Source organism: Seriola aureovittata, chromosome 17, assembly GCF_021018895.1.
Source record: "Seriola aureovittata isolate HTS-2021-v1 ecotype China chromosome 17, ASM2101889v1, whole genome shotgun sequence".
In the NCBI taxonomy this organism is placed as follows: Eukaryota; Metazoa; Chordata; class Actinopteri; order Carangiformes; family Carangidae; genus Seriola; species Seriola aureovittata.
This window is the reverse complement of record NC_079380.1, coordinates 6,198,880-6,224,503: the sequence shown is the minus strand read 5'-3', so window position 1 is coordinate 6,224,503 and position 25,624 is coordinate 6,198,880. Positions and strand designations below refer to the sequence as shown.

The 25,624-nt window shown below is 41.0% G+C and overlaps 1 protein-coding gene across 1 annotated transcript; it reads right to left on the bottom strand.

The window, feature by feature from the left end:
• Window positions 1–1,193: 1,193 nt before the first annotated feature.
• plcd3a (phospholipase C, delta 3a) lies at window positions 1,194–24,720 on the bottom strand. Its single transcript, XM_056402236.1, has 15 exons — window positions 24,391–24,720; window positions 15,744–15,911; window positions 10,188–10,416; window positions 8,784–8,913; window positions 7,963–8,188; window positions 6,191–6,392; window positions 5,919–6,063; window positions 5,484–5,636; window positions 5,120–5,272; window positions 4,873–5,023; window positions 4,602–4,718; window positions 4,146–4,324; window positions 3,211–3,346; window positions 2,748–2,897; window positions 1,194–2,657 (listed from the first exon to the last, which is right to left on the bottom strand). Exons 1-15 carry the CDS (start codon window positions 24,479–24,481, stop codon window positions 2,515–2,517), a joined length of 2,373 nt encoding a protein of 790 aa, XP_056258211.1. The 5' UTR covers window positions 24,482–24,720; the 3' UTR covers window positions 1,194–2,514.
• Window positions 24,721–25,624: the final 904 nt, after the last annotated feature.

Genomic DNA, 25,624 nt, shown 5'->3' with positions numbered 1-25,624 from the left:
TGATCTTCTTTTCTCTCACAACCACACAAACTCGATTAGAATCATGTGATCTGCATTTGGCCCTAAAGGTGAAACGGTTACGTTTTTGACAGGAAGCACATGATGTGTGGATATGCATGCAGTATGCTTACAATTTAAACCGATGTCCACTATTAACACTGTCATAATAATGTTCATATGAGCTGATAAATAAGGCAGCGTTTATGAGGGTAAAGTTCAAAGTAACTCTAAATCTTATTAATCATTGATTTTAGCTTTATAGATCAGTCATTACGCATGAATAAGAAAAACTTGCCATAAGTTTAATTGATAGAGGGACAAATGAATGTTAATATTGAATCAGCTGACACAAGGGGACAATATACCTCTGTCCAGAATTTATTAGCACATATAGAGGGGTCATGTAGGATCCTGCTGGTCTGCTCAAAAATTGTAATCAGACTGTAGATATCCGCCTTATATTTAACCATGAGGTTTCCAAACCAGCTGATAATATCAGAAGCTCAAATAGGATGGTAAAAAACAAAACAAAAAAACAACAATGTCATTTTGCTGCAGACATCAAAGTCTCTGAAGGTAATGGCTATGTTTATAAATGTGGACTATTTGATATTATCTCATTCCTGTCATAGAGCCCTGTTGTCCAGAAAACTATTAAAAAGACATCAATGAGCCACAGTCACTCAGAGACACTAGTTTGAGTCAACCCTGTAGACACTGTCCTGCTGCTAGTTACTCACCACAGCACCGAATGTGTATTAATCCGCCACTGGAAATAATCCCCAACAATATACATAAGCTCCTGTTTGAGTAATTGTTACAAAAATACAGTGCTCACTTGTTTCTGGAAATTATTTGGTATTTTTTTTTTTTTTTTTAATATTGAAGCATAAATTTGTGACACATTTAGGAAGCAAAGAGATTTGAGCCGAGAAAGAAAGTACTCATTGTTGAGTGTAAACCAGATTTATCCTTTGACACTTAAAACTATAGACTTCACGATTAAAACGATTAATCACTTTTGCCTTTCTCTACACCACACACACACACATACACACACACACACACACACACACACACACACACACACACACACACACACACACACACACACACACACACACATACACACTATCTCTCTTTATGTTTATAGCATTTGCAAAAACAATAACAAAAGGTCTCACACAGTGATGTGTAATTAGTGTTTTTATGAAAACAGTATTTTGTCTTGTATACAAGTGCCTTTCACATGACGTAGGCCACAAGCTTTAACACTGCAAAGTCGTACTTCACTCATCATTTGGTACACACTAGAGTTATTACTGAAACCTGGAAACCCATCCTGATCTTATATACTGCTATTACAGTAATCCACGTGCAGCACCTTTCATTACTGAACCGCTTTATCATCAGGGAGTCTCCTTGCATTTAACAACTCACTGTAGCCTGCAGTAATTTGCTGGTTGTCTTTGATTGTTGCAATTAGTGTTTAGCAACAGTTTACAAGATCAGAAAGTAAAGACAAGAAATGGCAAAAAAAAAAGTAATAATGCACGGTGGTCAATAGAAAAGAGGCAACATGCAAATATCTTCAGAAGTCAAACACAATTTGACTAAACACATGATTGTGTGTGAAATATCGCTGAAGCAAATACAACAATTAAAATGTTTAAGAGCATAAGTAAACATACGTAAATCTGCAAGTTAATACAATTTATATTTCAAGTTCATTCGTAAGTTGGTAAGTGTAAATACTGTATATTGTCATTTGTCTCCTGAGAGAAATTAAAAGTGCCAAGAGTATCTGGAGAATCAAGTAAGACTAACTATTAGAACATTTGTTCAACCGTCACAATACAACCTTAGGCAATCACTGGCACAGTGTTACATCTGTATTACATCACAGTTAGCACTGAAACATTAATTTGTAAAACAATATTTATCATTTTTTAATCACAGCTAGTCATGCTTAGATTCCTTCTAAGACCACTTATCAAAGCCTCCGTTAAGTAAGAGCTACTTTTATTAACCTATCCTCATTTTATAAGTTAAAGCCAAATTCAAATGTTAAAAAGTTTCTAGAATTAAAAATACATGATGACGATGAAATGCATCTTAAATGGGACACCGTCCTGTATGAGAGTTAACAATATTTAAATTGTTTTTTGTAAAGAGTCCCATATCAGTGTGTTTCATGAAGCACAATCCTCAGTGCCCTGTTTTCAGAGCAATCAGCACTGATAAGACCAGATACTCCCACAGTGTTTCATGGATTCATTATCCAGCTCGAGGCGATTCATTTGCTGAGAGCCGGCATGCCTCTTCATCTCTGATAAACAACATCTTTCTTCCTGCATTGGGAAGTGGCTCAGTGTAAATTGGACCACTTGAGGTCTGGACCGGGAGACCGGCTGGCAGCAGCAGCATCAGTCTGTCTGTCCTCACAGTCAGAGCTTTTTTTCCAAAGCCCTTTGTTGTCAGAATATGCAGCTTCCTATCTGCTTCAGATGAACGTCATGCCATGCCTTTGGCCATGGCCATACGCTCGGACACAGTTTTGATGGGAACTCCTTTGCGGCTCACTTTGACGTGGATAAAGAGCGTGGCGGGTGACAGACTGGAACCATCTGCCTTTAATAAGTGAACATGTCGATAACCTGAGAAAAGAGAATACAGCACACACATTACACAGAGCACGCAGCAGTGCTGGATGTTTTATAACACGTACAGCAGATTTTTATGAGCACCTGTGCGAAGGCTTGTGAACGGTAAAGTGAACTGCCCCACAAAGTCATTTTTGGCCGTGTGGTCATGGTCTTCCACTACGAACCGCACCAGGGCCAGATCAGGGACCTGCAGCTGGAAGCTTAGAGTGCATTCCCACCGCGGGTTAAAACCTGTAGAGGGCGCACAAGAGCTGTAAATAGATCATCCAGTACTGTACCTTTCAAACAAACTAATCATGGCGCTGGACAGGAAAAGCTCCTACAAAAATATGTCAAAGATCTGCGCTGCACAGAATCAGGCACAAAGAAGCTGATGGATATCATGTGTTACCTCCTGCCTTCACAGGCTAAGAAAAAAAAAGACTATAATGAATAAAAAACATTGCAGCATTACAATATTCTACAGGAATAATTAATCATAAGCTAAAAACATCTCTACAACTAATAATGTAAGGTTTTTACTTTCATGAAATCCCTAAATTACCGTTGTTGTCAATGCGGTGTGTTTTGTCTCGTGTATTATCGATAGCCACCCCATGAATTTCCACCCACACTTGTGGATCCACAATGGAGCTCGCCTTTTCTGTGTTGATTTTTGGCAGCTGCTGTGCGGATATTATCTGTCGAGCAAAATGCAATCAGTTAGTTTTTTGCGCATCAAACTCTGGTTGGAAATGTATCAAAATGATATTGTTCATTTTATTTGTACAAACCAAATTTGCAAAGGGCTTTACAGTATATAAGATTAGATGATTTTAGATCCTTGAGAAGAAAAAAAAAACCTTTATTGGGGGAAAAAAAAGCCAACAACAGAGGAGAGACCCTCCTCTAGGATGGAGAGACATCCAATAGATGTGGACATAAAATACTGAAATTAGACTGTGGTTAAACAAGATGACAAGATTGTAAACATACAGTGTGTGAAGATTTGGATCCAGGAAAACAAAGCATTTCAAAATTGCATGGTAATACATCAAAAAGCTTAAAACTTTGTTCTGTGTCAGACAAAAACAAACTCCCATGTTATATCAAATTATCATTAAGTAGCAATAAAACAGTGGCTCTTGCTCACTAGCCTCTTTTTAACAGAGACCCTGCTATACTGCCGTTATGAAGACCCTTCATTATGCTGCCTTTGCTCTTTTACTGTGAACCAAACAAAGCCGTGTGTGTGATTTTAGATAGCATGATGGTGTTCCACAATGTGACACAACAGCATTGATGTCTGTCACGCAAAGCCGGCTCTCACTTTTATACAGATGTTGATCCGGCTCTATGACTTCCTCCGCTGGCAGTTTAAAGGTGGAACAACAACGCCCCCCCCCCCCCCCCCATTCTGTGTTCATACCTTTCTATACATTCCCACCTTGAGCAGGCAGTGTAAAACGGCCAACTGTTACTGAACAGGTTACCACTCACTCTTATAGTCAGTTTGGTGGGGATGTGCCCGGGGCCTCCTCCCGTGATCTCTGGGTTAAAGTTGCATGTGTTGCTGCACAGGAAGCTGGGTTTGAGGACGTATCCACAGCGACCGTTGGGAAGGAAGCGACCCTGGTTCAGGTCCATCTGCTCCCCTGGTGTCTGGAAGTTCAGAGCCACTGCACAGCACAAAGAGGAGATCGGAATCAGTAACACGGCAAACCCCAATCGCAAACGTGCTAACGGACCGCATTTCAGCATCAGTGAGCATTGAATTACAGTCAATGAATCAGTGGCCAGTGACATCAACGTGCTTTGATGTGGCAGCACTTTGTAGAAATGAAAGTCAGTATAAGAGTTCCTTGGCTCTTACTGACCGCGCAATGTTTTTCAAACAAATTGACGTCATTTGCTGCCATCAGAAAAGCATCGTAGCTTCTAGGCTGGAGTACTAACCCATCTGGCAGCCACCGTTCCACATTTCCTGAGGATCATAGTTGGATGATTGGAGGCGCTGGCCGGAGGGGTAGATCCGGCTCAGCTGCCTGCTGTTGTGTCTTACAAAAAACTTTCCTGCAAATGAAAAAAGAGAAAAAAAAACACATACCGTGATACACTGGAGTGTGATTATATTTTCTGTAGAATCAGCTGCAGCGAAGCAATGTCATAAAATCTTTTTCGACTCTCTCTATGTAATGTCGAGATGCAACTATGTGCACCGTTGTACCCGAGTCTTTGATGAGCCTGAGGGCTTCACTTTCAGAGAAGGAGGACATTTCATTTGGTGGTTTTTCAGAAGGATTTTCAAAGCCACGGAAGGGGACGCTCCTGCAGTACACCACCAGAGCTGACAGCTCAGGGCTCAGTTTACAAGATACCTGGAGAGGGCAAATGCAAACGTACAAGGCAATTGGTAGATTATCTACAAAACAAATTGGCTTCCCAGGCTTAATGACGGGTCTTCATGAACTGACCTTTGCTGGATCCTTCTTGGGTGTGTTCTTATTGCTGCTCGCTAGTTCGTCTTCAGAGCTAGAGGAGAAGCTGGCACAGCTGCCTGTCTTGCCCAGCTGGCCAAGGTGAGGAATCTGCTTCTTCCCTTTTACCAGAATACGCCCCTTCAGCTCCTGCAGCGAAGGTTATTGGAACAAATTACTTAATTAGAAAACCAGACAGCCAGAGGTCTTTGAAAAAGGATCCAGCTATATGTGTGTGTGTGTGTGTGTGTGTGTGTGTGTGTGTGTGTGTGTGTGTGTGTGTGTGTGTGTGTGTGTTGTGTGTGTGTGTGTGTGTGTGTGTGTGTGTGTGTGTGTGTGTTTGTGTGTGTGTGTTTTGTACCTCGGGAGATGGCAGATCTTTCAGCGGGTTGTCACTAAGGGGCTTTGTGAGCAATTTGCTGCCGAGGATGGTGCAGAGGTGTCTGGCCATCACAGCCTGCTGCTCCACAGAACAGTGGTTCTCCAAGGATAGAATTAGAGGGTATGGGGAGGCCTGCAGGGAGGAAACACAGGAAAACTTCTTATGCCAAACCATTAAAATGCAATTAGATCACATAATAGCAAAGCAGGACCTAACAGTGTAATACTATATGTATGTCAAAACCAAAAGACCACAGGGTTGCGTCAGAGCCAAGTATGCAACCATAAGAAGTGCAAGGCCAGATGCTGACTGACTTGTCACTCATTTCATTATCGTTAAGGAGGAGCAGCGTGCACACTCAGTCATAGCTGAAGATTTACACCAGAAAAAGATAACAAATGAAGTTGCTCTTACCTTGAAGGCGTACTGGGCGATGGTTTCAATCACTTCCTTAAAGGGCACTTTGGAGGTGAGAGTGTGGCCGTGGTAGATGACAGGTTCACCTTTATCTCCATCCCAGCAGTCCAGCTCCACACAGCGACAGCCATTATTCAGAGCCCTGACAGACGACAGACACAAACTTAACATCACGCCACAGGACGATCTTTGCGAGTAGGTTTCTGGAAGGATTAATGAAACATGAAGTTTGCTTTTTGATGGTGTTTGATGGGTCAGCATCAAAGTACCTGATGTACGGCTCTGTGCTGCTGGCGCTGGTGACTTGGTCCTTGGTAAGGTAGGTGTTGTGCGACGAGGAGATGAAGTAGTGAGCCAGGGGGCGGCTCATGTCTTGATGGACTCTGGCGTGGTCGGGGTTAAACACATCGTTCTCCAGCGACAGCATGTACATGGTGAAACCATTCTGGGTCATGAACAGGTTCGTCTGAGCTGCAATAAATGGCAAAGTGTTTCCGTCAGGTCGCTCATCTTTTAGCAGGTTTAACAGCAAAACCGGAAAGAGTTTTGGTGCGTTCCACTTGAACCAGGGAGTCAGATTTTCTGAATTCATGGTCAGAAATTTCAACCGGTACGCCCCCTGAAGTCGGATTTCCGACACCTACACCTAACTCATAATCCAAGATGGCTGCTCAACAAAAATGGCAGCTGTAGTAATGTATAGTTTGTTTGAACTTCTGTCTTATTTGTGTCTCATTAAATCAGTCGTACACAGAGATCTGTCCAACCTCTATTTGTGGACATGCTGTTATGGTGTTTATATGAGGAAAATCCTGTATCAACTGGTATTGTTAACAATATGAACAATAAGGAAGCAGCAACAATAGCAAGCTTCCGGTTTGTTTTACTGGAAAGCAGTCAACTTGGGTGTGACAACATTCCCAGCTCCGACATCCAACATCCAAGGTAAATAGAAGGCCTCATTTAATTAAAGGGTTTAAACAACATAAAACAGGACAAGGGTCGATGGTTGACAATCTAAGCCATGAGAAGGTTCATACTAAATCGCAGCTTCCTTTTCTCACAGGAATTGAGCTTAGGAACAAACAAAGTCATGTTTATTATTTATTTTGACATAATTAATTCTAAGCTGTTTGTCTCATTGTTGTGGTTGTTGTTTCTGTACTGCGCTTCACTTGGCAGTTTACCAGTGCTGAAATCATTGCACTCACTAGCTCCTTTATTTTATTTTTTACAATTTATAATAGTTATGTTTTCCAGATACGATTATTTTCTAAATTTAAGAAAATGATGCATTTCTTGTTTTTATATTCAAATCAAATTCAAAGATTCTCTCTTAGTCATCAAATCTTCCACTCATTTAGTTAAAATAACCTCTTCCTTAAAGTGTGATTATGCAAAATATGAGAAAACAAATAATATAGTCTTCCACTAACAGTTAACAGTTGAACTCGTAATGCACCATTGCTCAAATCAATGCACTATTTGGCTTTGCTACAGCCTTCCTTTATTTTGATTACTTGGTCTGGTATGACCTAGGAACATTATTGACATTATGACTCTTGGTAGTAGTTTCATATTTAGCATTATCTCAATAGTCATTAACCTGCTGACTGCAGATTTGTTTGTTATTATTTATTATAGGTTGAAGAAATATATAAAACCTTTTTGGCCTTTTGTCTCAGTGATCATAACTATATAATAAATATATTCTGTTAATCATGAATTTCCCCTGGGAGAAAATAAAGTATCTATCTATCTATCTATCTATCTATCTATCTATCTATCTATCTATCTATCTATCTATCTATCTATTTATCTATCTATCTATCTATCTATCTATCTATCTATCTATCTATCTATCTATCTATCTATCTATCTATCTATCTATCGATCTATCTATCTATTTATCTTTCATGGGGATAAGCTAAATCACTATTTTGTCAGTCGGCGGACGGCAGCTAGAGGGACATTCAGTGTTTATATTAAAATGTTGTGGGTTTTTCCTTCCAGTCCTTTAATGACTGTTTACAGGACCTACCCCAGTCATTGAGCTCATAGGTGTGTATGAGGCTCTGAGCATGATTCAGCGAGGCGTCCTCGCCTTGGTCTCCCAGGAAGTCGCGCAGCTCAGCAGTGGAGAGCACACAACCATTACTCGAATAGTGCCTGAACACGGCATCCAGCTCGGGCCGTCGCAGCAGCTCCCTGCAGAACTCCTCTATCTCTATATGATCTAGACGGCCATCGCCGGATCGGTCACACCTCTGGGACACAGAGGAGAGTGATGAGTTAAAGAAAGTCTAACAACAAATCGAACACACAGAGAGAAAAGATAGACACACATCAAACACAGTATGTTTTTGTTTTGGGAGTGTTTCATATTCCCTGCGGGGAAAGCATCTCCATAATAATTCAATCCATCTGTGCACACTTACATTAAAAAATATGGCTCTCTAAGGAGGGTCAGTATTTGGAAACTGCATCGGGAAGGAGCATAAAAAACAACTATTCAGCTGTAATAGAGAGCTGGGGGACATAGCAGGCGGTAATCCCCCACAATAAAGAAATAACTGGCTCTTGATTTGTTGTGGGGAAGATAAGAAGGAGGGGATAAAAATGAGGGGGGGGGGGGGGGGGGGGGGCTGGCTTGCCGCTGGCTTGGTAATTGAACACAGACTCCAGAGTGTCAGTGGAGCGACAGTGATACCACCCTAACTAAGCAGAAGTGTGACCAGCTCTACATCTCTGTGCTTCTCCTCTCTGTCTTCTGACAGCCGCACGCTCGTTCACAATTCAGCTCATATGAAGGACACATTGCACTGATGTTGTACAGGAACTACAAACTCACACGACCCTGACCTTGAATAAACAGCGGGCATACTGCTCACTCAGGTCAATGTTGATCATCTGCAGCAGCCGTTTGACTTCATCGTAGCTCATCTTGCCGTCTTGGTTCTGATCCGCTCGCCTCAGGTAGCCTCGGATCCAAGTGCAGAGAGTTAAGGAATAAAAACCAGACTAAGACTTCAGACTTTACTTTTTGGCTTCACGAGGTGCAGCGACACACACAGATCTTACACATAGTGGGATTCACACACTCTTTGCTCTGTCGTATTGTGGCATTTCATTTATCGTATGATTGTACGTTGTGTGTCAGTCAAACCTTTGACTCTGTACCTGTGACTAATAATGTGTACTAATAAACATTTACATTAATGTGTGCAAGCAGGCAGAAAGGAAAGTGGCATTTAAAGGGCAACTTTTACACATCAAAGTCTGTTTACAGTTGCTGGGGAGTACTACTGCACACGTGAATAAAAGTTGCATTGTGGGTAATGTAGGCATTATCTCTGATTCTGCTGCCTCCATTTTGATCCTATTTTAAAAAAAAAAAATAGTTAAAGGAGTGCCATGCTTAAACGGTGGAGTACTCTTTTAAATCAGGTGATTTCCATAATTCAGGTTCAAAAATTTCACACATGGACAGTTTCACTTTGCACTAAACTATAAACAAATCAAAATGCAGATGTTTGGCCCCATATAGTGAAAGGCATAATCCACCATCTGTCGATGCCAACATTGTTTAACAGCTCCAAAAGCCAAGAGTTAAAACTGTTGCCTCAAAATCTCTTGAAATGAATCAAATGATAAGTTGTTTGTTTGTTCAGAGAGATGCATTCACACTTTTAATAACACCTCTTGTTTCTGTGCAGGTAGAATGCAATTATTTAGACAAAAGCATCTGCAAAATGGATATAATATAATGTCACTGTGTGAAAGAGTCAATAGCAACAACAGACTAATTTTACTCCACTGTGCAACACAGAGAGCCCACACCTTCACACTTTAAACTGTGCAAGATAAACATCACCTAAGCTACTGACAGTCTACAGAATGAAACATTATAAACAAGATGACACGACTGCATTTGAGAAGATAATGTCCCTGATGATTTATATGTTCACAAAGCTAAAATGTGTCAGAAGTAAAGAGAGGAGGAGGGGTTATCTTCATGTTATACTCTGCTTGACACCTACACTACACATATTATCCTCTGGCTATGAGGGATTGTAATTAACAGTGATAGTCCTGCTATATTTAGAGGGAGCTTTTTTATCAAGTCATTACTGATCACCTTAGCTATGCTGTGGACGTGGGACGGCACATGTGACAGCGGAGTCAGTCGACATAGCAATGCTGCCTCAGCTACGCTATATTTATTCACTATAGTTATTTTAACATATCGGGAATTGGGCAGGATATTGGTCCAGTTTCTCCTTCTGAGTCATGTTGGCCACTCGCTCCTTTAACGTGCGGAGCCCTCGCACCCAGCGCTGGGCTTCAACCTCACAGGGGCACATCAGGTCCAGGCTCTTCCTGGCTCCCCTGAAGACCACCGTGAAGCACCGGTTATCCGGCACCGACCCGGACAGCCGCCTCAGCGCCTCGGACTGGCAGCCTTCGCGCACACACTCCACCTCCGTCACTGCGACTGGGAGAGGAAAAGAGAAGAGGAGAGTTACGGCTAAAAACGTTCCTGTGTTGTTGGGCTTTGGGCTGGACAACAGCTCATGGAGGCAGAGCGGCTAAAGGTCAAGTGTGAGGTGTTTTTTAGGGAATCATAAATCCCACCAAGGACAGCGTCAAAGCAATGTGATTGTAAAATATAACACGCCATATAGTTGAACTATCCACTGAACAGGGTTCTCAACAGGATAAATTTAACCTGCAGCTTTATGACTTTAACAGCGCACAAACTGACCAGCAAGTGAAAGCTGGACCTTCTGTTTGTGCCTGTCATCCCATCAGCCATTAAGCCTGTTATTTTTTAATGAAAAGCAACTTCACTGCCTCATCCTGCCTTTGTGTCTGCATGTGGGTTCTTTCCTCTTGTGTTCTTGGCTTGAGTCATAACAGGACATATTATATATTGTTTGAAAGCTCTAGGTCTCCTGATTCTATCTGTGCAAAGTATTTTAGGATGCCTATATCACAGACCCCACCCCTCCACATCGAAGTGTTTGGCACATATATGGTACTAGTACTGCTGGCTTTATTTAAACTTTGTTTCTGCTTCTGTAACTTGGTCCAGTATCTCTTATACCCGTTCAGTTACCTTTCAAAGGAGACTTGGGTTGTGACTATGATCCAAAGCGCTGAAGATCTGTAACCTTTTATTTTTTCGGTACATTATTTTCAGGCTTCTGAAGCATCTGGCTACAGGTTAAGCACATATAAAGTTGTGTATATTAGCATGCTAACATTTACAACATTTAACGTTTTGCAGGTATTTATTCATAAACCGAAGCAGAGTTGCAACTTTTAGTCAATCGATATGTTGACGGAAAGAAAATTAACCGCCAACTCTTTTGAGCATTGATTACTTCTTTCGCAAATTTTTCAAAAAAACAAAAACAAATATTTGCTGGTTCCAGCTTCTCAAATGCGGGGACTTAATTTTGTTCATTTCTGATACATGACAGTAATTCATTTATCTATTTCGTTTTGGGCTGTTGTCCGGAGAAAAGCTATTTAAAGATATCACCGGGATGATGTGATGGATTTTCACTACTTTTTGATGCTTCATAGATTAAATGATTAATGAAAGAGTAATCAAAACAATAATTGTTTTTGTTGATTAAGCGCTGATGAAACAATTCTTAGTTTCAGCCGTAAACCAAAGGTAAAGATTGCAATTTTCATCTGATGATGATGGTGCTGGATTAAAACTCAAGAGGATTCATCCTCTTAGGACCATGAATGTGTGTAGCACATTAATCCATCCAGCAGTGGTTCAGAGTTTGACTTCCCTGTCGGTTAGTGAAAAGTTTTCAGCCTTTCTGTGTCTGCTAAAGGAGAATCATTCTTTGGAAGGACTGAGCACCACCATGCAAATATATATACATCCTCTAATGGGAGGTTTTGTGTGGGTCTGATTTTGTCTGAGGAGTCAGAGTCCAAAAAAGGGGTGTGAAATACAACTGTGTGATCTGTTTATCTCATATTTGCAGAGCTGTGAGTCCGGGCAACACTTGCTGCCCAGAAGCGACAGCCAAACACACACACACACACACACACACACACACACACACACACACACACACACTGGCTCCTAACTGATCCTGACACAACAAGTTTGTTGTGCACAGGAGCTCGTCTGTTTCTGCTCTGGGATGCCTGCAGTGTGGCGATCACTCTGTCGGGCAATAAGCAACGTCTGCCCTGACAATAGCCTCATTCTTTTGCTGGAGGTCATAAAAGCCTCTGCTGTCCACCTCTTCAAAATTACTCCACATTCCTCCTTTTGTTTTCTATCCCAGAGCCACGACAAAAGTAACATGTATGTGTGTCCATGGAGAGAGGAACAGCAGAAATGCTAAGTGCCGTACTCGATGCCAAGTGTCTCTGAGCATGAGACACTGAACTGCAGGTGTCAGATCACACTGGACCTGGAGAAGAGCTTGGAAAAGAGGAACCGAGCCAAGACTCCACCCAGGGCTGTCACACACACACACACACACACACACACACACACACTCACACACACACACACACAGACATATACTCAGCAGCCTCCCCATGTGGCATTATCAGTCCATGTCTGCAAAAATGATGACCCTGTGCTCTCACAGCTTGTTGTCATCATTGTAAGAAGTGTTACACGCCGCAACTCGTCCACTCTGTCTATTTCTGGCACGGCTGTAGCACAATCAAGACGGCCTTCACCACCCGCTGACCCACAAAACTTGCCCACCGACCCACCCGCCCGCTCCGTTAAGGGTAGCGGGGGTTAGCATTAGGGAGACTGATCGCCTGCGTGTCAGCTGACACGTTTCCACCTTTAACCCCCTTTCACTAAATCAACATTACAAAACAAGATTTAGCTGCAAACATTTGAAATGCAATGTAAATGTAAGATTAAATAAATCTTTTAATCTCTTTGTTTAAATAAGGAAAATATGAGGCAGAGAAAAGCCTCGGCTGAGGTTTCAAGAGCTTATTTGTTCCTCTTAAACCACCATCTTCTCAGCATGTATATCATTGTAGGCTGTCTTCCTGTTTTATTTACTCTTCCTGACATTTGTTGCCCTGTAATTTAGGCCACTGGTGTAACTCTGAGAGGCTGTAACAGTGAGCACTACCAAGATATGTGTCCTACACCTGGATGCAACTTCCCACCACAGCTGGTACAGGACTCAAAGTTTAAATCAATTGGTGCAGTTAGACATGAATAATGCGTGAGTCCTGAAATGACATACAATGTAAATCAAGTTCTTCTGTCACCACGATTTCCTCACTGAGAACAAATGTGCATTTACACTTTAATTATTATCCTCATGCCTGATGCCTTAAATACTCCAGAGGGGGAAATATAATATCACCAATTACTCTCACAAAACAGCATTTAAACAGCTTGTCATTTTAATCTAGCAAACCTAATCTTGTGTTTCACATTGTATTAATACAGGGTTTACCATTATCAGACTTAGTCTAAGGGCCTAATGAATGAATGGAAATGGAGGGGGGATAATGAATCGGATAGAATATAAGAAACATGCACAATAACAAATAAGGAATGACAAAATAATTGTTGTCTAATATTTGAGGACGGGACGATGTTCATTACATCACATATTCTTTTTGAACGGAGAGCATACAAGTGTAACTATGGTCATGCCATTAAGCTTTGTTTTCAGCCTTAATGTTGCTAGGCTAGCAAGTGTTTGTAGTTTCTGCTCATAGGCCTACAGCTCTAAAAGTGTTTCATGAGCCCAGTGTGACCTGAAGGTGTGTCTGAAGGCTGCTGTTAAATAAAACGACTGACAACAAGTACATAGCGTCTCGTCATCTTGCCTGCAGAAATGAATCAGGGAGAAAATCTGTCCAACAGCTAAGAATTACAGTTGTCACAGATGATGAGCTCGAAAAGACTGAAAGACGTTAAGTGTCAGAGAAAATTATTCTGAGAGAGGAATGGCTACACCCACTGAGAGAGTGAGCTGTCCACAGAACTATTGGTAAGTAGCCTGATACATTGTCAAAGATCTCCTGCGAGGATGACAAAATCTTATTTTGTATGGTGCACAGTGCGATCTCTTACGAAACTGCGAAAGATTACTTCATCAGTGAACATATTTGTTTCACTTTTCTTCTTGGAAAAGGTAACAGTACAAAATGGTGTGAAAATGCAATTTTTAGTCTTATTTTCTTTTTGCCCACTGGAAACATAAAGAAAAGTCATCTAAGTTATAGATGCACAAGTGAATGGGGAAACATTTTCACTGTGCACTTTCAGCCGACTGTAAGCCCGACCACTAGTGAAGCAAACTGCATTTAAAACCTGTGTTGGCTTCTTCCTAATTTTTGTTTCTGTTTTCTGATGGAAACCATTAAACCTCTCATTAAACTCTCCTTGTTTCCCCTTTTTCTTCCCGTGTAGAAATTTTAAACAGGAGGAAAAAGAGATTCTTGTCACTGCTAAGGAATAGGCATTGATGTGCTTCCTCCAACGCCAACAACGTTTTCACGTGGTCTCCTACATGCCCCTCATTCCCCCCAAACAACGAGCGTCAGTTCAGCCAAATTATTAATGAATCTAAATTTCCCACTGACAGTGATGTCTGTGGATTATTCCAAGTGGGAGAAAACTTTCTGTTTTGTTAGGCAGGTGCGTAGGAACAGGATGAGGATCCAAAGTGGCAATCAAAAAAGCCATTTGCCTGATGAAGGTCTAGGACAGAAACATTGCAATAAATTGTTTGCTGCAAGTTAGACAGTGTGTGGGATTTTTTGATTACCACTTTGAATACCATTCACCTGAAAATCTTTTCTGTGAAGGCACAGCATTATATGGTTTTTCAGATGTAATTTGGTGCTTTAAGCACCACTAACCAAATCCCATTCAGCTCCACTGAAACCAGGGTGGTGGAAAAAGTCTCAGCAGCTGATATTTCAAAAACTTGGCAAATAAAGCTGAAACTATTTGCTATGGCTTCATACCACCAGGGCTAAGTAGGAATATTTTTGTGCAAATTTGGGTGACCTGACCATTTGATGTATTTCATGCCTTCTAATTCATCTTTGACCAGATTTGTAAATCATACAAAAAGAGCTTAGAAAAAGATTAGAAAAAAAAAAATAAGACAGGATATCTTCCACAGTTCACTCTCTGTACACTGTGGGAACTGATGTCATTACTGAGCTCATGCCAACTTCACCTTCTGAATCATACGTTTACATGTCAGTTCAGCACAGCAGAAGTGAGCCAGCATATTGTCTCTGTCCCTTCACAAGTCTACGTATATGTTTGTTTGGAAATGGTACATAAATCAGACACGATCAGTAGTCAGTCAGGCTGCGAACCCACGATTATTCTCCTCGCTCACCAAGGAAACAAGCAAACCCTTTAACGTTGATGAAAGTGTATGAAGTAGAGCCAAGATAAAACAGCTCAAGAACTCTAAACAATAAACAGGCTGAATGGATGCACTGACTCACACCCTGGTATGTAGTGGACTGGACTGCAAGGCCTGCCTGTCCTTAGATGTGTTTCCCTCCAGGCAAAGATCTTTTTCTCCATATCTGACGTTGCTTAAGTTTTCCCTCTTTTCATCACAGAAGAGTAATTGCAATGCACGAATGCTCTCACTTTCAGTGCTCCGTAAACCACCTCACTTCTCATAACTAACTCCCTTTTGGTCCTTTGCCTCTTTTCCTTAAAACCCTCCCTCCTGACTCTCCTCAAAGCAGGCCACACACAATCTGAGCTCTGCTTACCGCACCTCCACGACCTTAAAGCCAAGTTTCGATCACACTTACACGTCTGCTGGGCTTTGGCTTTGCGGGAGCTCTTGGTGGACTCGCACCACACGGTGAGTCCGTCCTCCAGCAGCCGCAGGTTTCGGCTCTTCTGCCACCTCGGGGATCGAACTTTCACCATGTTGCAGCCCTGCATCATCGTGCGTATGTCCTCATTTTCCAGGAGCCCTGGTGAATGAGCACACACAATGACACAAAATGGGAAGTTTTTTTAACGTAAAAATAAAGTGTGATTCAGAACGTTTCACAACATGTCACTACATCATCACGAAGTTCAGTTTGACTTTGTAATGAGGTTCATCAGAAGGTCATAACTGCCCATCTTTCCTGACTATCTTGTGACAATGATGTCGATATCACAGAAAAAACACATGCAAAATGACAAGATTTATTTGCTCCTGTGAGTCAGGTTAACATCAGAGACCAAGGTGTGATACATCTGCTTATTAAAATACCACTTCACCAAACTTCAAGATTGTTTTTCCTTGACTAACTCTCATTCAACAGCAACATTTCCCTGAAAACAAACCTTGCTGGCTGACCTCACATATATAGTCAACACCTTTCTGCTTATACCCTAAACCTGAATTTGTGTTTTATATACAAACCTTGGAGAAAATGACCAGTGATTTAGACAAAGTGTGCGGCATGAAGCTGTCAGGGACCGTCTTGAAAAGTGACTTAACAAAGTGTGTTTTCTTCCAGTCTAGACTTCAGAAAAATGACTGTAAGTTCACACTGAGACGTAACTCAGTAATGATAATTTGTGGATTTATGTCTCTCTTGGGGCAGGAGCAGGCCAGCAGGCAGCAGAAAAGGAGGCTGTTAAACTAGTTGCAGTATGGAAAGTGTTTTTCTGGCTGTATTGCTCCTGCTAGTTCTTCCTAACTGTTCCAATCAATGGAAATTGAATCAAAAATTACTCAAGCACAGTTTCTTAGAAAAACGCAGACCCTCAGAACGGAGGCATGCATCATCATTTGTTGTGAGCACTGAAAGGATCGAGGGGTTGTTATGGGGGAAAATAAAAGACGAAGGCGTAAGTTTAAGGGATGTATAGACATGGTGAATACACAATACAGGTTTAAGTTGAGAGTAAGTTGAAGCTGAGGAGTTTGGATTCACTGCGACACAGGGATGAAAACAAGTAACAATGCACTGTTTGCTGCATGAGTTATATCTGGTAAAAAAAGAAGAAGAGAAAGAAAGGTTTTATGATCACAAAGCCACATGTTTGCGCAAGAAATTCTTTTGAATTTACAAGTACAAAGCCATGAACTACATTCAGCTGAGTTCAGCTTCACAATCCTGAGGGTTTTTTCTTTTTTTTATATCATTGTACTGAATATCTTTGGGTTTTGGACGGTTGACTGGAGAACACCAACAGTCCAAATGTCCCGTTGGCGTCTGGGAAATCACGTTTTTTTTTTTTTTACACTTCTCTGACATTTTATTGACGAAACTTACTTGATTAATGGTGAAAATAATCGATAGATTAATCGACAATGAACAAAATCATTAGTCGCAGCTCTAGTGTAAAGCTACTGCTGACTTTGGACTGTAGAAAGTTTACACAGCCGTTTCTCTGACTCCAGCTCTAATGGTTCAAACATGACAGATCCACAGAGGGCTCACGGTACAATCCAATACTGTCGAGTGGACATTTCTGCATGTACAGACGTTACGAGGGCAAACCTACATCAGTGTACAAACCAGAGGTTTGGACTTCTTCAGGCTGAAACTACGATTTTCATTATCAATTAATCAGACAATTATTTTCTGGAACAATTTATTAATCAGTTGGTATTAAAATGAAAAAAATAATAAAACTGTGAACAATGCCCATGTCCAGCAACTTAAGTGATTAATTACTGGATATTTTATTACTATCTTAATGAAAAAGCTTTTCCTTATGTAGTTATTTCAATGAATTTACTGCTACATCTTCAACTTGTTTTGTATTTTTGATCATTTTTGCATTTATGTGACAGCCAGCAGGAGTTTTCAGCAAATTAGTGGAGAGTGGGTGACAATATAACAATGGTTCCCTGCCAAGATTGATCAGGGACAGGTATGCATAATTATAAAATAATGAGTATGAAAATGTTCAAACATTCAGGCTCAAAACTGGTGCGAAGGTTTTGAATAATGCAAATTCACATTTTGCATGATGGTGTAAAATGTGTCAAAAAATGTATTGCTAAAATAATGTCACGAGTAAGTATTAAAAAATACAAATCTGTGTTACAGCAAACTGCTTTGAAGCTTATGACAGAATAATGCGACCACAGTTTTACAGTACAAGTATCAATAAAAGACACAGAGATATTTGTCACAGAGTGGCAGGAAGGGCGATTATGTGAAAGTTATACTGCAAACAAAAAAGTCCCAGAGAACCTACAGCGCCCGAGAAAGATGCCCTGGCTTCGCTGTGGGCACTTCAGTATGTCGAGGTGTATGTTAGATCTTCTTTGCAATCTCTAGTTGGTTTCATCCATCATCCTTTGGTGTTTCTCCAGCGCATGTATAACAGCAACCAGAGGTTAATGTGCTGGGCCAACAAAGCACCTGTGTTGGCTTGTGGGGTGAGCCCTTTGTTCAGTTTTCTCTCTTTGCCACCCTGCTGCAGCAGCACCTTTGGGGCGCTTGGTAGTTGCTTTTCATTCATTTATTCATCTACTTCAATTACTATTCATGCAGTAAACTTCTACCTTGGCGCTGTGTCCATTATTATGTGTGGTGTTCGAGCCAGTCGTAATTGGAACGAGCTCCCATCGTTATGTTACGGCTGGATCTGACACCGAATATAATAATGGACACAGCACCGGGGTAGAAGTTTACTGCATGAATATTTATTTATCATATATAGTCACAGCCCACAAGCCAGCACAGGTGCTTGTCAATCAGCTGGAAACAGGAAACATCAAAACAAAACGGGATGTAATGGCTTCCTTTGCTGGGATAAATGGGTCCTCTCACGTAGCTGTTATCACTTTATCTTTCCAAGGAGAAGTACAAACAAACTCTCAGTCTTGTCAAATTATTCAGACTCCGTTGAAGTACTTTCTTTATTTTTCCCCTAGTTCAGTCCACATACTGTCAGTGCCAAATGGCTGACAGAGTTCCTTAGAGGGCCCCCAAAGCTACAGTACTACAGACACTGTTCCCACCCCCGACCAGAAACTGGGTGCAGCTGAGACTTTCTCCCCATTATGATCGAACACAAAGAAATCCCCCTTCCAGCCCTCCATCCATAACAACCATGTTTTCCCTAGCTGTTACCACATGCAAGGCATTCCCACACGCAGAGCACAAGGACCTGATTAACTGCAGGTCATTGGCCATGCTATGCTGCCCAAAAAGCCTTAACTGCCTCTGACTCAACCCACTGCTCCACTTTATCGTTGACTCTCCAGCCTCGACCACATTCTTGCTCTCCTACCTGCATCGTTTCAAAATCTAACCGGGACAGAGCAAGAGAGCACAAGTCTGCAAGCATGGGCAAATCCACAGTTTACCACAGTTCATTTAAACAGAAGCACATTCACATTTTGATACACTGCATGCTCGTGAAAGCCTCTTCATAAGTGTGTAAATGAAGGGACGGGCATGATTCTTCAAGCTTGAGCGCTGCACCCTGTTTTCTTTTCATCGTCTCCTGCAGAAAATCTGGTTGACATCCACTTCATCACATGGTCAAAGCCCTGCATGCCAACTACCTAGCAACCATGCTGATGTATTCTAATGCAAACATTGCAACACAGCACAGAGGGAAAAATAGAGAAGCAGCAGAATTAGCAATGTTAGAGAGGGAAGAAAGTTAAACCAAGAGCCTACAGCCATGCTAGCAGATCTGTGAGGCTGTACCTAGGCAGAGAGATACTTTGAGTTAAATGCTAATGTCAACATGCTAATACGCTAATAATGCTCACATCTTGATGTTTAGCGGGTTAAAAATGTTTATAATTTACCATTTGAGTTTAGTGAGTTAGCATGCTAACATTTGCTAAGTAGCACTAAACACAAAGTATAGCTGAGGCTGATGAAAATTACATTAGTTTTTAAGGTATTTGGTCCTAAACTAATGTACCAAACAAATTAAAAGTTTGATTTAATGATGGTGCTAAATGAATAGTAAACCACTCTAGCAGCTTTATGACTTTGCACAGCAGTGATTTGAGCTAAATGTAAACATTAGCATTCAAACATGCTCACAATGGCAAAGCTACTATGTGGATGTTAAGTGGATATAATGTTTACCATGTCCACAATCTTAGCGTGTTAGCATTGTAACATTTGCTAGCTGTACACAGAAAGTACAGCTGAGGCTGATGGGAATGTTTTGCAGGTATAAGTTGGTCATAAACCAAAGTGCTGGACAGGTATGTATGTATGTATGTTTGTATGTAAGTATGTATATATGTGTAACAATGTCATGACCATAAAGTCAGGAAATCCCAACAGTCAGTACAATTGATCATCTGGGAAACTATATGTCTGTGCAAAATTTGGTGCCAATCCATCCAGTCAATGTTGAGATAATTCACAAGAGATAAAGGTTTGACCTGGTGATTGTGCTACCGGAAAGTAGGACTCATCTTCTGGCGACCATGAATGTATGTGCAAAATCTTATTGGAAATACATCTCATTGTTACTGAGTCATTTCAGACTGGACAAAAGTGGTGAACCGACCAACAGACCGACATTGCCGTTTCTAAAGCATCTCACTAGCACGGCTGAAGAACTGCAAAACTGTTAAATAACAAACAGCTCCATGTGTGAACAACTGACTCAAAAAAGGAAGGAAAAAGGGGCCTCTGCTGGATCGGCAGCGAGAAAACAATAAACACTCTAATGAAACCCATAAGGCATATTTCTCCAAGGGTATTATCAACACATGTGAGCAGCGGAGGAGCCTCCAAGACAAGAGGAAGATCAAAAAGAAATCAGCTGGTCAGTAATAGATTGTGCCTGCATGAGTCCTCTTCACTCAGGCTCACACATACCAGCTCCTCCCGGGTCACGGTTCACGTTTCTCTCAGGATAACAACTGTCACAAGAGCGAGCTGGCGAGATTATACACTTGCATAAAGATAGACAAGTTAAGGTGTCGTTAATATGAAATGGTAGATGGGCCAATTAAAGTTTCTCAATTCTGTAGCACAGCTGTCCCCAGGAGACGGCAAGTAGGGCAGTCCAGTCTGCATCTCTTAATACAAGGCCCACTGTGTTGAAGGTAATTTGGAGTTGTGACTCTCAGCGGCATCGGCTGATCTGAGAACAGATGCCACAGAAAAAAGATTAGAAGCACACTGAGTGTTATTTTGAAATGCAGAATTAGAGCCAATTACAGTTTTTTTGGGGGACAGCGCAGAGCTGAACATGAAAGACATGCAGCCTCTTTGTATTCACTTGGAAATAAGCAGCTCTCAGTCATTCACTCTCTTTGTCTTTCATAATAAATGATGCATCATTTATTTGCTCATTAATTAACAAGATATGACCACACAGAGAGGAGCCCATGAACACAATGAGAACAAAGCTATTGCAACTTTAATATCTGGATTGTGAAATAATTACCATTGTTAATGAGATAGTTATAAATTGAACATTTAACTTCTATAATTTCACCTAAATAAAAGCCATAAATACATATTAAACAAATGTATGACTCTGAATTATAAGTTGCATCTGACTTGGAAGCCAAACATATTTAGTTGCTGAGATTCCTCCTCTGGCTCCTGAGGTTGGCAGATTCAAAAATATTGAGCAAACCTCTTTTCTTTTGAACTGTTCAAACTACGATGATTTAAATATTCTGGTGTACAGATGTTCAAAAACGGGAATGCTTATTTGATTTTGATGTGTTATATTTTGCTAGGTAAAAGTCAGAAAGTAGGGGAAGAGGCAGTTTTCTAAAGAATTGTAATCATACGGTGCATGTTGTGTTAGTTATTCATGAATTTTAGTTGTACACATGAAGGACTACAAATCTATTATTCTTTTAAATTTTTATTTTCTTGTCAAAACCAGATATGTAGAAAAGTCACTTTGCAACAAACTAGGTCTACACATTTCATAAAGGTGACAAATGCAGAAATAACAATAAATCACTGTAATGTAAAGAACTCAAAAGAAAATTAGAAATATTCACCAACTAGTGAGTCAGAGAAAGAAATGCACAGTGTGTTAGACAACGTAGTGATGTTAATTACTTATGTTTGGGCTCAAGAGATCCCACAAAGCTTATTAACAATTTGTAATACAACTCCAATCGGACATTTAGATACACTCATTTGGGATTTAGGAGGGTTAGTGCTGCTAAAAAGATCTGTTACCAATCACAAACACACAGCATACAAAAATCCATTGTATGTAACCGTGTGTAAATGGTTTTGTTAATGTGTTAATTTGGTTGTCTCTATTTTTGGCTCTTTGTGTTGTTTGAAAATGCACATGCAGGATTCTGGATCTGGTTTTATGTGAATTTGTGGTGTCTTGTAAGCACGTGTGGGATGTACACATTTGTATTCAATAAAGACCGCAGGCATTCATTCATACATTTTAGCAAAAACAGCTGATGTTGACTGTTTCCCAAAGCAAATACACTCATCCTATAGGTGCAATCTGTGGACTCCTACACTAGCTCCAGTCCAAACCCACAGAAACAGGGTGTTGTTTGCTTAAATCCAAAGCATACACAGTCTAGCTGTTTGTTCTAACAAGAAACCAACTGCTGTGTCCCACTGTCAGAGAGCTCCAGAGTTAACAGCACTGCCGACAGCCTCGGACTCTCTCTGAAATCAAATCCACCCCCCCACCCCCCCGGGGAGGTCTGTGGCAACTATAATTATCAATGTGCACCTTTCTGATTCTGACATGGATTATCTGAAAACTAACAAATCTCAGACTCACAGGCCACATTCATCTCTGAGAAAAATGCTTAAAGTAAGTGAGAAATATTTAAAGAAATAAGTGGGACTAGTCCTGTGACACCACATGACACCAAATCCCTGAACTCACGCTTTTCTTTTCTATGTGGCAGAACTATGTGCTGTTTTCCATCTGATGTGGGATTAAAAAACACGGTGGGTTGAAGGCCACTCCACTGATTTATAACGACACATGGCAGTAAAGGGTCAGGGGTGGGGCGGTGACCTCACTGGCTTCATTATTCAGTATTAGCGGGATGCTCAAATATAGCGTTCACAGTTGCGCGTTACATTTTCAGGCAGAGTACAGTTTCATAACTCTAGCAACAGTTATGCTTAAACAAGTGTCTGCATAGTGTCAGAGTTTTGGCATAGTCTGCTGTGTCAAAGCCGAAGTCTGGATCCCAGCACACATACACACACTGCTGTAAAAGCATTACAGAGCAGGAGTTCAGCTCTCCTGAATTAAATGTTTGAAGCAGGAATTTTACCTGAAGGCCAAACTGAACACCCTTAATCTGTTACAGAAAAGAAATAGGCAACAGATATATTAAAGTTGTTTAAGTAAAGTGATTATTTATTAGAACATTTTGGGGAGGAAATATAATAATGATGGATACAATCTTTGTGTTGCATAGATTTAAAAAGCTTTTTTCAATTTTTTTATGTCATGCTGATTACTTATAACATAATATAAGGCTGAAGAGCATGAAAAAATACCTGAATTTAATACTAAATTACTCGCTGCGCGCACATTTTACAGTTGTTTGGTACAAATGGGTCAAATGACATCCACAGCATCAACAGTGATCAGGAGTCTTTTCAGAGATTCTGACAGGTGCTGTGTCTCTGCTCAGCAGGTGTCTATTTTGGGGCAAGGTGTGACTGTTGCTTAAGAGGGCTTGTGTGAAGGGGCAGTGTAGGACTGACAGGGAGTAGGCTGCATGGGGTGGGAATGGGGCCTGAATCACACCAGTGACCCAATGAACTGCTAGGCTTTTCATAAACACATGATCACTTCTTCCACACCCACACACACACACACACACACACACACACACAGCTCCATTTGGTGTGTCAGTGTGTGAGCTGTCATTTTCTGCTGATTAAGAGCAAACTCATGTCAGTTTAAATGAAAGCTGCTGGACATCTGTCTTACAGTGTTTTCTCTAGAAATAAACTCCATGACTTAATCTTTGAAGTTAGGGTAAAATGAGGTGACTTGGTCACAAGCACACATCCAGACAATAAATACAACTCTCAGTTTTAAATCATACAAACAATATCCATCAAATAAGTAACTGAGTCCTTACAGTAAGAAAAGGAAAATGCAAAAATTGCAACAATACTTACACAACTGTTATATCCAGGGTCCTGATTACACAAAATACAAAAATGTCATGATAAAAGCCTTTTTTATCACTACTAAGAGGTATCACTTTAACTCCATGCTGTTTTTTTTTATGTGAATATTAAAAACACTATGGACCTATGGTGTGGTGATATAGCAAAGATTACTAAGTTTGACTAAGCCCTTGTGAACTCAGATAAGTTCATATCAAGAATGTCAATTGAACCCTGAGGCAAATACCACAGGAGAGAAACGCCACAGACACACATTCACCGAACGTCATTATATTAATCTGACTGTGTTTCTCGGGCTGGTGGAGGTTGTTCGCTCAACTTGCGCATTAAAGTTCGCAGGTTTCCTTACCGAGCCTCCTGATGGGGTCCGTCGTCTTCTCGGCCACTTTCCTCCTCTGCTCCCTGGGACTGGTGGCCGGTGACCTGCCGCTGCCTAACATTATTGCAACTTACGGAAACTCCAGCGAAAATGAATGCGGGTTACTCAAAGCTTGCCGCGTTGAATCGGGGTCGACAGTGCGAAGTTCGGAGGGTGCAGGTGTCTTCACGCAAACTCGGATTTTGTGCTGCCCCAAAAAGACCCCGACAGTTATTCCTTTTCCACATGTAAAAAGTCCCTCCCCGGCGCTGCACTCCATAATCGTGCGTAATATGACTCCAAACAAGGCGCACACTTTACGCACCCCACCTCCTAGTTGAACACAGGCGAAGTGAATCACATTAAGTCCTCCTGCTTAATATTTGCTGACACATTTATTAAACTCCCTCAAAGCTCATTAAACTCTGAGCAGTTGTTAAGCGTTGATCAGATTATTAAAAACACACAGTAAAACTACTCATGTGATTTTCTCTTTTCTGCATTACATTATTTAGGTTATTTTGATAGAGCTCTATGGATCCCTGTGCCTTTGCTTTTCATCAGCATGGAAATCTTCAAAGTTTAAATGCGGTGGAGCAGACATACAGTAGACACCTCTATTTCTCCAGAGCTCCAAGGGAAAGGAGTTTCAGTACAGAAGAATAAATAATCACAAGTCATATTCTCCTCATTAGAATAATCTTGTGCACTGTAAGATCCTGGGCTCATAAAGGTAAAAGCGTGGCATATAAAACATTTGAAGGATAGTATTTCCCTGACTAACACCACCCACCATGTGACACAAACTCCTTTAAGGTAAAAAAAAAAAAAAAAGACTGAAACTGAAAACATGACTTATGTTTGTATGAGTACTGATGTCCACTCCTAGGTCAAAGGTTGCCAGTTGTCTGACTGCCATTGCATCAGGGTGGCATGCAACAGCTGAAGTCTTTTCATCCAGGCGAGGTAACAAACACATGCGGATACTTGGGCCATTGGCTGTTTCACAGAAAATATGAAACACAAGTGAGAATGAATACATTTCTTTTCTCTCAAAAAGTACTGGTCACAGAGCAAAGGCAGAAAAAAAAACCTTTGCTACCGTGTCGATGAATTGGAGCACAGCGCCTCCCGTTGGTTGTTTAAAGTAACTGCGTAAATCTCAACAACAACAATCAATTCTGTAACGTCAAATTCATCTTCTAAGGCCGGATGTATCTGCATG